At 39.0% G+C, this 14,484-nt stretch overlaps 1 protein-coding gene across 5 annotated transcripts in view; it reads right to left on the bottom strand.

The window, feature by feature from the left end:
- LOC123975727 (fibroblast growth factor 14-like) overlaps positions 1-14,484 on the bottom strand; it is a 105,361-nt gene that overhangs the window by 43,381 nt on the left and 47,496 nt on the right. For all 5 annotated transcript variants that reach the window (XR_006826151.1, XM_046057444.1, XM_046057473.1 and 2 more), the window contains exons 2-3: positions 8,767-8,877; positions 4,047-4,150 (exon numbers count right to left, since the gene is read on the bottom strand). Coding sequence is in view for 4 of the 5 variants with exons in the window: in XM_046057444.1 (XP_045913400.1) it covers positions 4,047-4,150; positions 8,767-8,877 (215 nt within the window). In the remaining variant the exon portion in view is untranslated. The remainder of the gene's footprint in view (positions 1-4,046; positions 4,151-8,766; positions 8,878-14,484) is intronic.

The raw sequence follows: 14,484 nt of genomic DNA on the forward strand, positions 1-14,484 counted from the left end.
ATTTAGCCATTTATATCTACATAATTGCGGGCACCCCCTTCCATGGACCTCGCCACGTTGCATCGTCATGTTTCTACAGTATCTGAAAACGGACAAACAGCGCTACAGATTGCGTTTCATCACTAAGTTGTTCTTGTTCTACTTCTGGTAGAATTCAGGCAGTGCAGACACTCATCACAATGTTGAAAACGTACGTTAGAAGAAGAAGAATTAATATTATACTGTAGGGGTCGGCAAATAAGTCTTGCATTGGAGCATTTTCAACCATTAGATGGTGGATGAGGATATAAGCCATAATATTGACAGGGCTCAACGTTAAACTTTTTTGCAACCGGTTTGAAACTTACTGGCCCGAAGACAGTTTTTACTGGTCCTCCTTCCAATAGTTATTTATCAGTGTTACAACAAAACCTTATAAGTTATGTTATACTGTTAACGTGTTTAATCGGTTATTAAATACATCCTGGATATAAAAAAACTAAACTAAAATGTAATCACAGTTAAAATTATAAAAAATAAAAAGGTTAACAAAACAATTTACTTTTAAAACTCTCTCTCCTGCTGACAGCCATTTAATAAAAAAATTTTACACAGAGCAGAAGATACAAGTCGCCTTGTGTTTGACAGGTCGCCATGGTAGCGACCTGTCAATCACAAGGTAGTCCCATCTATTTCCCCCTAAATAGGACCATAATTTACTCAATGAACATCATGTTGTGTTGAAGACTTGAAACTAGCGACTGAGACCATAAACTCATTATGAAAGTGTTAACTGAGGTAATAATTCAGCTGAGAAGTAGCAACATTTTACCATTATTTCTAATAGAACCAGTGAACTCGCCCCCTGCTGGCCGTTAGAGAGAATGCAGGTTTAAGTTCCGTCTGCATGGTTTCACTTACAAACCCAGAGGTTGCCGCTTGATTGAGATTAGAGAAATAACAATTGACAACCACTCGTCACGTAACTACTGACTAACAACTGCAGGATGTTGAATTTCTACAATACTACAATCTGCATCTTCTCAATAAGTAGCCCGGGCAGGATGAAAGATAATCCAAACTGTGTGCGCTAAACAAGCTGCTCAGTCTGTGTGAACCTGAACCAACTGATTACACACATACATAAAGGTAAACATCACCGCTCTGGTTCAGGCCAGGATAAAACAAACCGTAGCTGTGATAGCACCCTCGTAATGTTTAATGAGCATCTCTTAGGCACAGTGGCACAATCCTTACCACACACCACAACACACTCCACCTGCCAGGACCTTTGCAGCAGCCAATTAAACCTCAAGCAGCGCTGACATCATGATAAATTAGACCTGCTGTATGTAATTTATATATGTGTTATCATTACTCACAGAGTTGGAACATGATCAAACATCCTCACTTTCCCTCTACACAGCTTTAGAGGGGATTTCTACAGTGTGAGTGTGTGTGTGCAGGGGGGGACTCCCCCTCTTCAATTATTTACAGGAAGCCCTCATGCATCTGTGACTTTCAGCGACAGGCTGAGAAAACCCAGCAAAGCATCACAGATCTACTTTCTCTCATCCCTTTGTCTACAACGTCTTTCCTCCTTCCTCTCCATCTTTTTCCTCTTCTGTCCTTCTGTCTACAGTCTTTATCATCCTTCCTCTCTGGCTTCTTTATTCTTCTGTCTGCAACCATTTTCCTTCTTCCTTTCCATCTTTTCCTCTTCAATCTACGACCTTTTCACTCCTTCCTCTCCATCTTTTCCTTTTCTGTCTACAACCATTTTCTTCCTTCAATCTCCATCTTTTCCTCTTCGATCTACGGTCTTCTCCTTTCTCTGCATCTTTTCCTTTTCTGTCTACATTTCCTTCTCTCCTCTCAATTTTTTGTGCCGTCTACAACCATTTTCCTCTCCTTGCCCTTGTCCTATTTCTTCCTCGCCTCCTTTCTTTTCCCTCACATAAAAGTACATCCTTTCTTCTCCCCTCTCCTTTTTTTCAGGATTTGTCCTGGCCTCACTTTTATTCATCTCACCCCCCCTTTCATCTTGCCTCCTCCTTTCTTCTCTCCCCCCGTCCAATCTATCTCCTCCCTTCCCCTCCTCTCTGGCTCCTGTCATCTCCACCCAAAAAATAAAAAATGAAGGGGAGGAAAGAGGGATGATGTCAGGGAGAAGAGGCGTCGAAAGAAGAGTGTGAACTCTCTCTGAAGAGTCAGCGTGGAAATAATTCATATTCCACTCAAGGAGATCTCCTCCTCTTCTTCACTTCCCCTCCACTTAGTCTTCACTAACTCTTTCTTGCCTCTCTCCAATAATGTCTTCTATATTGTTCTGTGTGTCTCTCTCTAATGTCAAAGATTTGACAAAGGTTTGACTAATTGAACTTATTTTTAACTGTGCTTGGACCAATGCTGTTCAATTTATATAAGCTTCCTTTAGGCAATATTATTGTGGAAAAACTCCATAAATGTTTACTGTCATACCGATGATACCCAATATCGATCAAGGCAGATTAAACCAACCAGTTAGCTAAACTTCAAGCGTGCCTTAAGGATGTAAAAACCTAGATGACCTGTAATTTTCTTCTGTTAAACTTAGATAAAACTGAAATTATTGTACTGGGGCCCAAGCACCTCTGACATGCAAAAAGATATAGATACTATGGATGGTATCGTCCTGGCCTGCAGCACCATCGTGAGGAATCTCTGAGTTATCTTTAATCAGGACATGTCCTTTAACTCTTCAAACAAACTTCAAGAACCGCCTTTTTTCACCTACATAATATAGCAAAAATCAGGAACATTCCCGTCTCAAAATGAGGCAGAAAAACTAGTTACTTTGTTACTTCTAGGCTGGATTATTGAGAGATCATATTTCTCCCGTTTTAGTTTCTCTGCACTGGCTCCCTGTAAAATCCATGATCCAAATGATTTAAAATCCTTCTGCTCACCTACAAAGCCCTTAATGGTCAGGCACTATCTTATCTGAAAGAGCTAAGAGTACCTTATTACCCCACTTGAACACTGCGCTCCCCGAATGAAGGGTTACTTGTGGTTCCCAGAGTCTCCAAAAGTAGAATGGTAGCCAGCTATCAAGCTCCTCTCCTGTGGAACCAGGTTGAACTTTGGGTTCAGGAGGCAGACACCATCTCCACATTTAAGAGTAGGCTTAGTGGGCTACTGTGTGTTCTTTCCTCCTGCTCTCTTATCTTCATCTTTTCTCATCTCTCTCTCTGTCCAATGCACTTGTCTCCAATCTTCTGTCCAACAAAACCTCAAAAATAAGGTATTTCATATTGTCGTCTTATTGTATCATGCAACACCTGCTCTAACTCAGTATTCTTGTCTCAAAAAGACTCTGACAAGCTTTCCACTGCAACTAAAAAGAAACTTCATAGATTTAATTCTGACAGACTTCAGGTTTACTTTTGAATTTAATAACTGCATCTCCATGCCACTCCATTGGAACAACTTACCTAATGATAGAAGCATTTTAATTGCATCTAAGTTACATATTGTATTATATAGAGCTATGTCTGTAACTGCTCGTTAGGCGAGTGATCAAGTTGCCTTAAACTGAGTATTTCTGGTTTGGACTGTATAATGGAAAAAACAAACTATTTGACATGGTCACCTCAGACTCTGGGAACATTTGACATTTGTTCACTATTTTGTTCAACCTCTTTCATTTTAGTCGACTAACATACCTTCCTGAATCACTGAAAGTAGATTATTTAAAGTAAGGCCTTATAAGTGATTTGTCAAAACAGGATGATACTTCCATTTGTCTCCTTGAAAGAATTACCACAGCTTAAAACCAAACATGGATGAGCTACACATGGTTTGTAATTAAAGACCCCACAATTTTCCAAAAAGGAAACATAAAGACCTGAGCAGGACTGCCCAAAGCAATGGTGAACACAACAAGCTCTTATTTTCTATGACAGACGTAGAACAAAACATGTACTCAGGACCATAGGTGTGGACAATTTCTCACTCTTGTGTGTCCATGCTTGCATGCGTACTTTATGTGTCTGCCTGTATGTGTGTGTGTGTGTGTGTGCGCTCACCGATGAGTAGAGGTGACCCTCTCCGTTCATGGCGATGTAGAGGCCAGTCTTGACTGATTGGATGGCCACGACTCTCAGACCCACAGGAATTAAGTTAAACAGAGCTGAGGACAAGAACAGACAAAGTGAGTTTAAGTGTGTGCAGGTGTCCAGTGCATGTGTGTTTCTGCTCTTGAAGTACAGTGCTCTGAGAACCGAAATGTCAGTTGGCCTGTTGCTCAGTTTGGTTTGGTTTAGTTAGAAGAAGCAGCTTGGCCTCGAGGGGCTACTTGCAAAGCTTTTAAACTCAGTGTTTGGCAGAGGAGGATGTCTGCAGAACACTGACTGAACATTCAGACCACTGCTTTAAATATAAATTCTTATCATACTCTAGTTTGTCTCTATTGCTTTATAATTTACAATTAAAGTATTTTATGTAATGACATAAGAAGTGAACAATCAATACTAAATACAAAAAGCAGAGAGGTTCTTGAGGTTCAGTTACATCCGTATTTTTCAAAAGGGATGAGGCTATAGGCTAATCTATATACAGTGTAGTTATATAAGTTATCACATTGCCACTAATTTGTTTCATCACAGTAACCACACATTACAATATAAAAATGAGTTTTATTTCAGTCGAGTCATAGAAATAGTCTTTATTGGATTTTAATGCCATAAGACAAAATAAAACGTACGTAGCCCTTGTGTTCTGCTGGCCTCGACTTCCTCATTTAGACAAGTTTGTGCAGTTAAGAGGGCTTGCTGAAAAAGACTTGAAGATTAACTTCATGGAAAAAGAAAGTGAGAACAACAATGTTCCTGTATTATATTTTGTCTGTGGTCATTCTTCCGTAAGATTTTAATATCAGCCTATTCTTCTCTGTATTTTCAAATCTTTCCTCATGCTCTCAGCTCCATCGGGTCAGTGTTATTTGAAGAACAGCAGTCTGATGGTAAAGGAACAGACAGCTGATCACACCCTCATAGCCTTGGGCAGGTATTTTAAAAGACAATGCCAGTGTCACTGTTGTCTATGTTCACTTCCTGCAATCCTTTACTGTCTTGTATCTTTTTAGATTTATTCCAGCTATAAGAAATTTCCCATTTTTCTTTTTTACTAGTATTTTGAGGCAATTACTGTAAAAAGTCAAGCTTCCATATCCATTATCTTAACATTAAGATATCGAACAAGGAAAATCATGTTATCGATTGAATAAAAGTTGTTTACAAGCAGCAAGTCAGAAAGACTGCTCTCACAGGGTTGTGTTAATGATATTTAAAAATGTCTCGCATGTTAATAAATAAAAATACATGTTTATAGCCTGATAGCAGCAGCGGGACACAACCACTGCAGCTGTTTTGTATGACATTTTTTAATTGAAGGTATGTGAACAAACCAATGGAGGTTTAGCAGAAGTGCTTTATAAACATCTTTCATAATAGTCCATAAAAGTCAGAATTAACATTTAATTAACATAAGAAATGAGCAAATATTACCCCAGTATTGACATTTTACGTAATCAAATGAAAAAGAACTCTGGCTTTCTGAAAACTCAAGGAAGTAGGAGCTGCTAAAAGACAATAATGGAGCATGAAAATGATCATTATTATTATTATTATTATTATTATTATTATGTTTACATCTCTAATGTGAAAATGAAACAAATATTAAGTCAATTATTGGCCTAATTAGTTGTGACCTTTCAAGGTTGAAATTCTCTCTCTGAACCTGCTGGCTGCCCATACAGTCGACTTATGACAAAAATCAATGTCAAACTACAACCCCTGCCTCAATCTGTACACTCAATATATTAGTGCACATCTTTAGAAAATTCAGACAGAATTGTTTAATCTAATAATTGTCCAAGGTAAATGTTTATAAGTGCCTAATATCCTGATGTTTTGTTATAGCTGCAGCCTCAAACAAATTAAATCTCAGGATAAACCTGTGCAGTGAACTGAGGATGGGTTGCACAAGTTTCTGAGTTCACGAAAAACATGTTTTTCTTCTTAGTCCTGGTGGCGTCTATGCAAACTGTGTTTTTTTGTTGTCTATGTCTTTGAGTCAACCCAGCTTATCCAGGTTTATTCGCTGTCTTCATTTGTAGACATCTGAAATATTAAAATGTTCTTTAAGATTTGTTTTTCTTTAAGGTTATCTCCAGAGTCTGTTGTCTGACCTTCCTCCTCCTCTACCTTACTGAACCTTGCATGTTGGAAAAAACACTTATTTTACATTGCTTCTTCAGTATTATTTACTTCCAGCTTTCTTTTTATTGTGTGCATCTTGAAACACATGCTTTTGTTTAATGCTTATTTATATAGGGCATAGGTATATACAAGTGTATAGCATGAACCAATGCCATTTGACACAGCATTTTATTTTTAATTTTGAGTCTTTAAAATAACAAAAACTCAACAATTAAAAACATACAAAACACTGTTTGTCCCGTTTAAGGGATGTTTTCATCAGTTATTGATGGTGTAATTTTGTGGTGTTTGTGACTTGACTCCTTTGTTAGTTAATTGTTACAGAGGTTGCAGACTGTAGCTCAAGTATAAAGAAGTTAATTATTTCATTTTGTGAGTTTGATGCCGGGAGAATGTTGCAGCTCCAGTAAACTTAGTGCAGACAGTGTGTGGGAATTAACTGCTCCATTGATTTAATTTGCCCAGGTGTTATCTGAAATGTCTGCTTTCACCTCTGTACAACGGAGATGAACAGAATCTTGTTTATGCTGCTCATAACATTGGTAAAACTCATCAGCGTCTTTCCTAAAACACTGTCCTATTGTCACTGGATAATCCACAGAAACCACTGTAATCAGTGTTAATTTTCTCTTAAGTTTGATACTTTTGTCCAATAATGCCCTTATTCGCTTACACAACTAACAACTAATTGCTCCATGTGTTGAAGATATGGTAGTCTAAACACTTGACTCTTACTTAATCTTTTAAATTGTGTTTTTGCACATTGTTACCCTCTCCATTACGAAGAGATAGACTGAAATGATGACGTGATTAAAGACGGTTGATTTCATTCAGCCACTGCAAAACTTAAAAGAAGCACCAGCTTCCAAAATGTGGGCTGTTAACATTAATTAATTAAAAACCAAACATTATGTGGGAAGCATCCCTTCCAGTGTGCTTATTCTATTTTGAACAGACTTTATTGACACTGTCACCAAGGTCAGGTACAGTATGAAGAACAGCAGAGGATTATCCAAAGACAGTCAGTGCCAGTTTTGTATTAAATGCAGAAAGAAATACACACATAGATATTATTGTGTAATTGATACGTTATAAAATCATAACATAACAATGACCTGTAATGAAGGCTGTGGCGGTGGACGTGCTATTTGGGACCAACAGCCCTTCTGGTTTTCTTTCTAATCAAAGGCTGATTACACCTGGGATTACACCCTCATTAACCAAGGTTGCACAGAAATGGCTGTTAAATCTCTAACAACCATCATTTGCAGTGTTCAGAGTTGAGCAGAAGAAATTGATCAAATATGAGTAAGTACACCTGCAAGTAATCATCCTTGATAAATATCACATTTCCTTAATAACTATCATGCTCACGCACAGCCTTCATTAACATAAAGATATGCACCAGCTGATTAGAAATGGTGACAACCCTCCCTTTAAATGCTGCAGGAAATGTCACTGATGTCTCCCCTCTGCTGAGCAAGGCTCGGCCAGACACACTGACAAACAAATGGAAAATGAAGCCTGGCAACGAGTGTGAGCTGCAGTAAATTCTGTCTGATCCACACGCCGAGCTGTGGCAGAAATGTGAAAAATGGCGGCGTGAAGACGTTCGCCAGAAATTGATGTGAAAAAAAAAGAAGAAATCATAGTAAACAAGATGGACATTGTTGCACCACGCAAATGGCAGAGAGCAGCCAGCTCAGCCAATGTGGAAAGGACACTTTGGACATGTGAGTTGCCTGCTGTAGTGATTAATGATTAGCTTTTGATTTTTTCTCAGCCTAGCACATCAGAGTATGGCAAAGGCTATATTAATCAATAAGACAAGTCATCTGCGGCTCCTCCCTGAGGTCAGTGTTGGGTGCAGAGGTCCAATAAACTAGGCACTTAAAAAACTAAAACAGCCACTTGTCGCTTTCAGTCGAAGACTTGGTGTGCTCTCCGAAAACACGGCCGGGACATAATGTCCCGAATGTAGCCACTATGACAACACTATTACTGTCTCATTACTGTTACTGTTGTTATGAATGCAAATACCAACATTAGAAATGACTGTCAGTCATTTAGATCAATATGCTTGAATGGTAGATGGTGTGGCCGGACAACTACTTTCAACTCTGTAACAATTTTCATATAAGATCCTTCTACCTCTCAACCTTCATCAAATCAGGTGAAGTCGAGGAATGGATCATTTGTAAAAAACTATTTAGCCTTGAGACTTTTCCTTTGCTATGATGAAATTTTTTGGCTGCAACTTGTTTCCAGCGTCGCCAAGACATTCACACTGAAACTCGTCTTAGGAATGGTTGCACACACAGTTCACACATGCTTTCAGTCAAGTCGTGTGGGTCCTGGTAAAAGCAACTGACTACTTACTGTATAATAGAAAGTCAGCAGGGCTCTGTGTACTCAGTTCTTGGAACTACTGTACAACAACACATACTTTTTTGTGGTCAACCATCAGAGGCAGAACTGAAGGTGTAATCCAAATACGCAGTCAGCAGGAATCCCTGTGTCTACTCACAGGAGTTGGTGCTGTCGTCTTTGGTCCCATCCATACTTCCATCCTGGCCCATCTGGAGATAGAAGCCCTGCCTGCAGAACAACCTGGTCACTATGCCCTTCAGCTGTGGTTCTACACAACACAAACACAGACAAAGACCCAGGGAGAAGAATAGTTGAAAAGGACTGATCTTCAAATCACATCATGTCACCCTTACATGTGAATGAACAAATGAAAATAAAACGAAGCAACATGCATAATAAGATTTGTCAGCTTCAACAGAACGATTTATAAATGATTTATCCACAAATGAATCCCCAGAAATCAATTTATGCACAAATCCTGGAAGGCACATACAGTTTGGCATTAAAGAACAATGTGGCCACATGCTGCATCCGGAGGGATTTCCCACAGAGAGACTAGTCAGGCACATCCAATCCATTACAGGTTTCTTGGACTAATCCTTCCTTCGTGGTCATTGTTCCATTTGAATAACATTGGTAAATTATTTCTGAACCTCTGATGGTGTAGAGCAGCTGCATAGTGGCTTCGGATCTACCATATTGTGTTTCCTATTTATCTGTTCAGCGATATATTGGTTCATAGTTTTGATTCCGTTAAACAAAACCTAGATAATTGTATGGATCTCTAAAGGTTTCTCCCAACCTAAAGCAGTTTATCTATTAAATGTTAAAAGACAGACATGACTATATTGTATTAAAATACTGTAACAAATATTTTAAATGCAGATGCAAATGTTTTAATTCTTAGTTACTGGATGCGGCCAACCAAACAGCCGTCACCTTTGCTTCTCCCTGTTTTGTTCTTGCATCTCACCACCACGTCCCAAATAACTGTAAAACAAAATGAGTATAGCTGCTCAGAATGAGAGACGGTAAGAACAAATGACAAAGGGGACAGGAGGGAGCAGAGGGACGAAGACTGACTGAGTCACTAGATAAAGATGGAGAGTGAGACACCTGCATTAAGTGATGTAACAGTGGTGCTTCTTCGGCAGGTATACACACACACACACACACACACACACACACACACACACACACACACTTTTCCATTCTATCATCATTATTCTCTGTAGATAGATGGCACCCGTTTTCCACACAAACACACACTCACGTTGGTTGGTGACACTAATTATTTAACATGGCTCCTCACAGACACTTACATGTGACCACACCCATTCTCTCTCTATAAAACACACATCGGTGACTTCGCCTTCGTCTGCGCAGTTAAAGCAGGGTGAGAATCCCCTTTGAAGACGTGTGTGTGAATTTGTAAAAGGTATACCCTAATGCACAGACACTGACCCAATTCATGGTGTGTGTGTGTGTGAGAATGAGAGAGAGAAGCACGGGTGTTTTCCATCTTTGTGAAGGATCCATCTTGTGCAGCAGGGGAGAAGGAGGGAAGAGGAGCTGTGAAGCTTGCAACCAGCGCTCGAACTGACAAAATTCCCAGCACACTGCTTAGCATGTTGTGTAGTGAAGTCAGTAATAAATCTCAGCTCGACTAGAAAGACAGCTATTGCATTTGCCGGCAAGGATCTCCCAACACTAGGAGGAGCATGGTTATGCACACATCAAGGCATGCAAGGCTATTGTAAATGATTCATTATGTACTTATTGAATTGTTAAATGTTTTGACATGTTTGTCACCCTGGACAGGTTGGAGTGGTGACCATTTGTACAATCTTTGACCTGATGAAGATCCAACTGTGTTTTCTAGTCAGTGCAGTTGAACTCTTTACACCAAAGGATCACCCACCAAACCACTAGGGCAAGGTCTCAAGCCTCAATGCTTCTTTTGTATACTGCAGACCAAAATGTGTCTGTAGCACTAAAAACTGAAAGCTGTTAATACCAAAAGCTGGCATTGAATGTCCAGTCAGATTGGCAGTCTTATTTAATTATTCTTTAAAAACCTATTTACATTTCATTTTGCCAGAATTTACACAGTATTTTATTTATGCAAACTTCTCGTATAGCTGCATATGTTTAAACTTAATTTAATTCATTACCATATTGTTTATATTTTCTATAATCAATATTTTGACTGTTAACAGTTTGACAACAGCTTAGAAACTGTGATGAGCATTTTTTCATTCTGACATAACATACTGCATACTAATTCATAATGAAAATATTTGATAATTGCAGGCCTGTACACAAACACTCCTCACTTCAACTGCATTTTCATTTCCTCAATCTTCCTCTTATCATTCCAACGGACAGCTTATGCTGCGTATTTCTTGCTGGTTTATGATTCAAAATACCGACCAGCTTCGGTCTGAACAGAACAGAAATCACCATACGCTGCCCACTGTGAAATCAGTCACATTTCACTCTCTGTTCTTGTTTGTGTGACACATGACCAGAGGAAGCTGCTGGAAATGTCATTTATTATCTTTTTGTAGAATGTGTCATGTTTTCTGTATTTCATATGTCAGTTTTTAATTTATAAAAGTTCATTTTAAACGTATTATAGTACTTTAAATGTTACTGAATTAGATCTAAAGGCACAAAGGAGAGTGTACCTTTCCATCTATACATCAGTGTTTCTTTTGGGTTCAAAACCTGTGTGATATGGATATATTACAGCAGGTGCATTTCAGTGGAGGCTTGTAATATCAGAATACCTTTCCTGGCTGGTGTTGTGACTCAGCCGGTGGGAATTTTCAAGGCCTCACAATAAATTTTTTATGACGGGTTTGAAGAAAAACATTTATATTTCTCAAGGTAACATATGGGGGGAAATGTATTTTGATATCGATACAGAAACTACGTTTATCGCATCGGCACAAGTATCATACATTAGAATCAATCTCCAACCCTAACCCACCGAAACTAATCAATAACTTTTTTCCAGAGGCCAACATTTGGAAGTTAAGGTCACTGTACAACATCAGGTTTATTTATCAAACCTTTTCCTTCATGGCCACCATGCACTCTCTGAATGATTAAGTTCAAAATGCCATCTTGTACTGTGACTTCTGTTCAAAGTTACTGATTCATTACACTTGTGGCCTAATTTTAAATAAGAAATTAAATAATTTACAATAAGAAGCACCATTTTTTATTTACATGCTCAATTATCACGATCATGAATTTGAGCTGGACAATATAATTAAATTGAGAATAATTTCTTAAAAATATATTAATAAATAAACAACCAAGCAACTCACAGTCTAGTCCAGAATCTCAAACAGGTCAAACTGTAATGAATTAGGACTAACATTAGATTTTAGCCAACATATTAAAAGGAAATATAATGCATTGATACATGTACATGTTATTACATTTAGGTTATGTGATGTAATTTATCATCATTCATATAGATATTTGATCACATCATCCAGCCCTATTATGAGTACAATTACAGTCTCAAATGGATGTTATTGTTGGTGTTTGTATAACACCCTGCTGTAATGGATAAAAAATAATCAGTAACTCTCCACAGGGGAGTGTCCTGCTGCATCTACTCAGCATCAGCTCATTATCTATTTATGTGTCTATTGATCCGATCTCAGATCCAGTTTTTCCATTAACTAATTTTCCAATCTGATGTGCCCACTTGCTGCCACAGTAACATTCCCTCAACTCCTCAAGGTGATATTCCCACTCTTCCCAGCATTTCCACACATCCCGTCTGTTACTAGGGAAATTCCCATCCTCGCGTTGCCACGACAACGGTCTCGTGATTCCAGACTGTTCCAGTGGAAAGGTATTCCCCCATCCACACACACACACACACACACACACACACACACACACAGCTATATCTCCACCGTAATGTGAACTGATTCAATCAGTCAGCCTGTCAAGAGGCCACGCGGATGTGACATGTCATATTGTCTGTTAATTCGCCCCAGTCTGTGTCTAAATACAGTGTTTAATACGGTATCAAATATCAACATGGGTGTTTCTTACAAGGGATGCATTTACAACCTTCTCTCTCTTTCCTTTTACAGACACACACACACCAAACAACAGCACCCAAGTGAGGAATTTACAAGCAGCAGCTGAATGCAACCATTTCATCCTCATTTACATTAGAGTTATTAGTAATTAGAGAACCACTTAGGGTGCTGAAAAGGGCACATTTCTTTTAAAAATACACTGTTAAACCATTTAGATCTGCTTCGGCTATGTACATGTCCTTCACCTCTTGCAACGACGCAGTTTGTTTGTTCATGTATGTACTAATAATAAAACCACATTTCATCATTGTCTTTTCTTTCATGCTGTATCATCAGGATACTTTTTCAGAGGCTTTTCCAGCCTTGACAAGAAAACAATTCTGAGGGAAGCACCAATGTTATCTACTGATATTATCCATTCCTGTTTATCATTACGCACTGATTGAAAGGCAAAGGGAACACCATGTACGGATAGCCAGTCCATCACAGAGATAACATACAGACAAACAGACGTGACACTGTTAAATACAGCAAAGCCGCATTGAATAACTTTAATCACTATAAGGGGCTTTGATGTGAGAAATGTTGATTGGTTTCCGCATCTGTGGAACCCATTTTAGTAACAGAGATTCTTCATCCATCCATTTTCAAGCTGTTTTCGGGATCATGTGGCAATGTGGCAGCAGAGCAGCCTTTTTATTTAGTATCTTCCCCTCGTTCCTCCTGGGGGATCTCAAGGTGATCTGAGACCAGCTGGGAGAAGTTTTCCCTAATATATTTCCTGGGTAAACAATTTTTACACTGAGGTATCCTTACCAAGTGCCTGAAACTGTGCAACCAGCTCATCTCAATATGAGGAGCAGCAATTCCCCTTTTAGGTCCTCCTGCATCACTAAACTCCTCATCTCAGCAGTGATTCCTGCCGTATCCATAATCTCATCCTCTCTGTCACTATGCAGAGTTCATGACCGCGGGTGACAGTGGGGACACAAAGTCAAGAAATCGGCAAATCAAGAGCTCTGTGGTTCTGCTCCCTCTTCAGAGCATCTCATGCACGTCACATAAAGATACGACCCGAGAGACACCTCAACCATGTGATCTGAACCTAATTCCAACAATATTGCATTACACAGGTAGATTAGCTGATTTTCTTTTTAAATCATCTTTGGGGTTGGGGCTGTAAAACATCCTAGGGTTACATAATTTAAATCTAACGTAGAGTTTTATTTTTTGTTATAAGGGACAGCAGTTATATTCCTCCTTGTACACCACTGACGCAGGGATGTTGCTGTTCGCCATTTCATCAATGACCTGTTGGTGAGACTGCCTGATTAAATAAAGATTGTATTTTTTTAAAAGGCCAGGTGCTGTGACCGTTCCAACACTTCGCATTTTGGGACACAGTACACATGTTGGACTGGTCCGATGCATCCTGGAGATTTTTACTGGTATTTGTGGAATACTGTAGATGTTGCTGCTGTTTGCATACTACATGCCACATTAAGGCCAAATCAGTACGTACTTCTAGTGTAGTAGGCGGTTTCAAATGCAGCGTATGTCCTTGTTTGTGTGAAACATGACCAGAGGAAGCTGCTGGAAATGTCATTTATTGCCTCTTATCTTTTTCAAGAATGTGTAGTGTCTTCTGTTTTTCATCTGTCACGGGTTAATTGTTTTGTATTTTAAATGTTACTGAATTAGACCTGGAGGCGCAGAGGAGCGTGTATCTTCCAGCCTGGCTTTCTGTTGGGTTAAAAACCTGTGTGATATGGATATATTACAGCAGGTGCATTTGAGTGGCA

This window comes from Micropterus dolomieu, linkage group LG01 (assembly GCF_021292245.1).
Source record: "Micropterus dolomieu isolate WLL.071019.BEF.003 ecotype Adirondacks linkage group LG01, ASM2129224v1, whole genome shotgun sequence".
Lineage (NCBI taxonomy): Eukaryota > Metazoa > Chordata > Actinopteri > Centrarchiformes > Centrarchidae > Micropterus > Micropterus dolomieu.